Raw genomic sequence first — 3,820 nt, forward strand, 5'->3', positions numbered from 1 at the left:
GCCTTTTTCCTACGAGCCAACTACATAAGAAAAAAATCTAACAATTATTACAAACTTACAGTAGAGTGGGACAAAAGAAATCATTGAATCTCATCTGACAATTCTACAACTTTCCTTCCTCTTCTATTGGAGAAAACTGGGATCACATAGACTTTGATAAAATCACATAAAAGAATATGAACAACAAAATATAATATTTTTATTTAATTATTGATATTAAATTTATTAATCAATTTAAGATTAAATTTCATTCATCATATTATTAGTTTAAAAAGGTTTGAACAACGAGATATGGTTTATCTAAGCAAAAACCCCCGATACTTCTTCCTTTGCTTCCAAGTTTCAAGTTCCAATGCCATCTTCTCAATCACCTCGAATCCCTCTTAGACACCACGCCCATTCCTCCGAGGTGAGCTGGAATCCGTCGACAAAAGCTTACCTTCATTGATCGCGGTCTTACGTTCCGCCGGCGCTGGTGAGTGTTCCCATAAACATGGCAGCTTTTTGGAGCATTTGGTCGACGGATACGTATTCTAAAGATGTGGAAAGCACAAAACTCCGTTTGCCTTTGTGGCCTCTTCCATTCCGCTTACTCCATCGCCTATTCCTCCGAGGTGAGCTGGAATCCGTCGACAAAAGCTTACCTTCATTGATCGCGGTCTTACGTTCCGCCGGCGCTGGTGAGTGTTCCCATAAACATGGCAGCTTTTTGGAGCATTTGGTCGACGTATATCGTATTCTAAAGATGTGGAAAGCACAAAACTCCGTTTGCCTTTGTGGCCTCTTCCATTCCGCTTACTCCATCGCCTACGTAAACCTCGCTATCTTCGACGCATCGACCGGTCGAGACGTTGTTCGAGGCCATGTTGGTGAGGTTGCAGAGCGTTTGATCCACTTGTTCTGCGTCGTCCCTCGTCAAACTATGATACATGACAATCTTTTGTTCAAATACTCCGATTCTGAACTCATCGAACACCTTAAGTTATCCGAGACTTCACCGAAGAACGCCACGGAAAATGGTATATTCGATAGAAATGAACCATGGAGGAAGAAACTGCGAGTTCTTTTAACCGAGGATGGGATTGTGGTGGAGAATATAAAGAGTGGTGAAGATGTTTTGATCACCAGAAAAGTGATGGGTGTTTTTCTCTTGATGAGCATGGCGGATTACAGTGACCAATTCTTTGGCTATCAAGATCTGTTGTTTGATAACTTCGATGGAAAGTTCAAGTTCCTGGGGGATAACTATGCTACTTTATGGCCGGGAGATGGCAAGCCAGGCCTATGGATGAACTCGATATCGAAAATCGGCGCTGTTTATACTCTAATACTAATTAGAGACGAAGCCATAATCATAGAAGAGAAAAAAAGGGTTAATGACATCAAGGTCGAGGAAGACATTGATGAAGATCTGAAGCTTGTGGTGCCACCGGTTTTTGAAAACTGCACAAAAGTTTTGGAGCCGAAGGAGCAAGTGGAGGCAAGGGACTTTTATTGGGAAGCCATTTGCAATGGGTCTGAAAGAGCCGAGGAGCTGTTGTTAAGGTGTTGTGAGAAGAACCCGTTTGTGGGGGAGCCGCATGTGGTGTTGGCTCAGGTTTATTTGAACCAAGGGAGGTATGAGGAGGGCGATAAAGAGGCTGAGAAGGGGGTGATATTGATGTTGGAGTGGGGGGAGTCCTTGGGACAAGAGAATGTCATGGGAAGGATAGATCGCTTGGGCAAGAGTTTTGTTGCTTAAGGCTAAGGACAAGTCTTGGCCGCTTAGTGCTTGGGGTGTCCTCAGTCTTGGCCTTGTGAGGTAAAGTGATTGCAGATTGCAGGCTCTTCTTTATCCTATCCATCACTTCCAATCTAGTGAAGTAGGTTTGGTTGTATTTGTTGATAATGCTAAAGAGTATAAAAGTAAGTAATCTCAAGTTGGGAAGAGAGGTGTTTCTAGATGACTTTATAAACATATTTTTTTTCTTTTCTTGTTGAAAGTAGAGTGACGATGCCCTTGTACGTGTATTGTTATCGTGATCGACCAATTTGTATAAGAGAAAATAATTTTAGTGACTAAAAATGTCTTATAATATACGATTTTAATAAATTTTTTTTGGATTTGCCAAAATGACCAACTAAATCGCAATGCGATCGATAATTCGCAACGCGATCTCCGGTATCGCAAATCAGTTTCCAGATTCGCAACGCGAACTTCGACTATCGCATTGCGATAGTCCAAGTTCGCGTTGCGATAGTCGAAGTTCGCGTTGCAAATCTGGAAACTGATTTGCGATACAAGAGATCGCGTTGCGAATTATTAAGGCATTTTTTGTCACTGAGGTTATTTTTTCTTTGTATAAACATACGCCTTCAAACATGTACTCTACGCATATTATCTTTTTACAGATAATCTATAAGAATTTTTCTTAGAGTTTTTAATCCTAAAAATAATTCTTCCTTAGATTTTTTTAATCTTTAGGTTTCAACCTTAATTTCGGTTGTTACAACAACTGCTAATACATCTGTTTTCTGTTGTTGAATTTAACCTATGAATATCAAGGCCTTCAATATTTTCAAATTATCTCATAAATTCATTTTTCTTTCACCGTTTTTCACTGCTTTTTAAAGCTTACTGTTTCTCTCCAAAGTTATGGTTTTAGAAAAGAACAATATCATCATCGTCCACTCAAAACTTCAACCGTAAGATTTATTAAAATGACTTTGTTAACCTCAGAGACATTGTCTAGTGCAATGATTATACCAACCGTGACGAATTTACTTATAAGAAAGTGGTTTATCACGACACAATATTTTATTACTTTGTTTGATTTATTGTTTTAATTTTCATGTCAATGACAAAAACCTCGTTTTGCAATAATTTTACCACGATACAAAATTTAATTTCACCGATGTTTTTAATATTTTACTCACTAAGATGTTTACCCGCTTGTATTTTTTGAATCCACGATGCTTGTTGAGTTGAATAATAATGTAGGTCTGCAATTATCGACGAAGGAGAAAATAGCTTTTCCCATAAGTTGTCACCATTGCTTCATCGTGTTGTTGTTTTCTCTCGACTCTTGTTCTCTCTTGGTTGTTAGGTTAACAGTTAATGTGCCCCGTCATCATTTTGTCATCCACAGTAACAACGGTCAACGTGAGTGACAAGTTTATTATAAATTAATAATTTTAATGAGCAAATCGTAAGTTTTGAAATATTAGTGGAAAAAAGAAGAAAATTACTCAAACGTGAGTGACCATTTATATAATTTACCCTTTTGTATTGAACAAAAAAACGCTTAAACAAAAAATAAATCCTTAAATTATGTATTTTTTAACTAAATTATTTTTTTTATCAAAACCCCCTTAAACTATGTCCTTTTTTTTTCTTACTTTAAGTTCTTATAATATTTTTCTTGGTTAAAAATCTATGCTATATGTCAATATTTTATTAACTGAAAAAATTAACTAAAAAATGATAAAACTTAAAATAGTTAAATATAATAATTTAAAGGGTAAGTACAGTAAATGGTCACCGACTATAGGATATTATTTTGTTGAGTCTTCAAACTATTAAAAAATATAAAATGATCCCCCTAACTATAAGGCATTGCTTTGTTGAGTCATTTGACTATTAAAAGTTACAAAATGATCACCCGACTATTCATTATGTTCCAAACTCATCATTTTCTTTTAAAAATTGACAGTCATCTAAGTTGGACGTTAACATGTTAACTGATATATGATAGTCGTTTAAGATTATGCCATCATATTTTATCATATCTCGGTAGCAGGTTAACATCTGGCTCATATTATCGTTAAATTTTTAACAGAA

At 36.5% G+C, this 3,820-nt stretch overlaps 1 protein-coding gene across 1 annotated transcript; it reads left to right on the forward strand.

The window, feature by feature from the left end:
• The first annotated feature begins 711 nt into the window (after window positions 1-711).
• LOC120134635 lies at window positions 712-1,826 on the forward strand. Its single transcript, XM_039151079.1, has one exon. The coding sequence runs from the start codon at window positions 746-748 to the stop codon at window positions 1,739-1,741; it is 996 nt and encodes a 331-aa protein (XP_039007010.1). The 5' UTR covers window positions 712-745; the 3' UTR covers window positions 1,742-1,826.
• Window positions 1,827-3,820: the final 1,994 nt, after the last annotated feature.

This window comes from Hibiscus syriacus, unplaced genomic scaffold (genome assembly GCF_006381635.1).
Source record: "Hibiscus syriacus cultivar Baekdansim isolate YM2019G1 unplaced genomic scaffold, ASM638163v2 tig00110597_pilon, whole genome shotgun sequence".
NCBI classification, from domain to species: Eukaryota; Viridiplantae; Streptophyta; class Magnoliopsida; order Malvales; family Malvaceae; genus Hibiscus; species Hibiscus syriacus.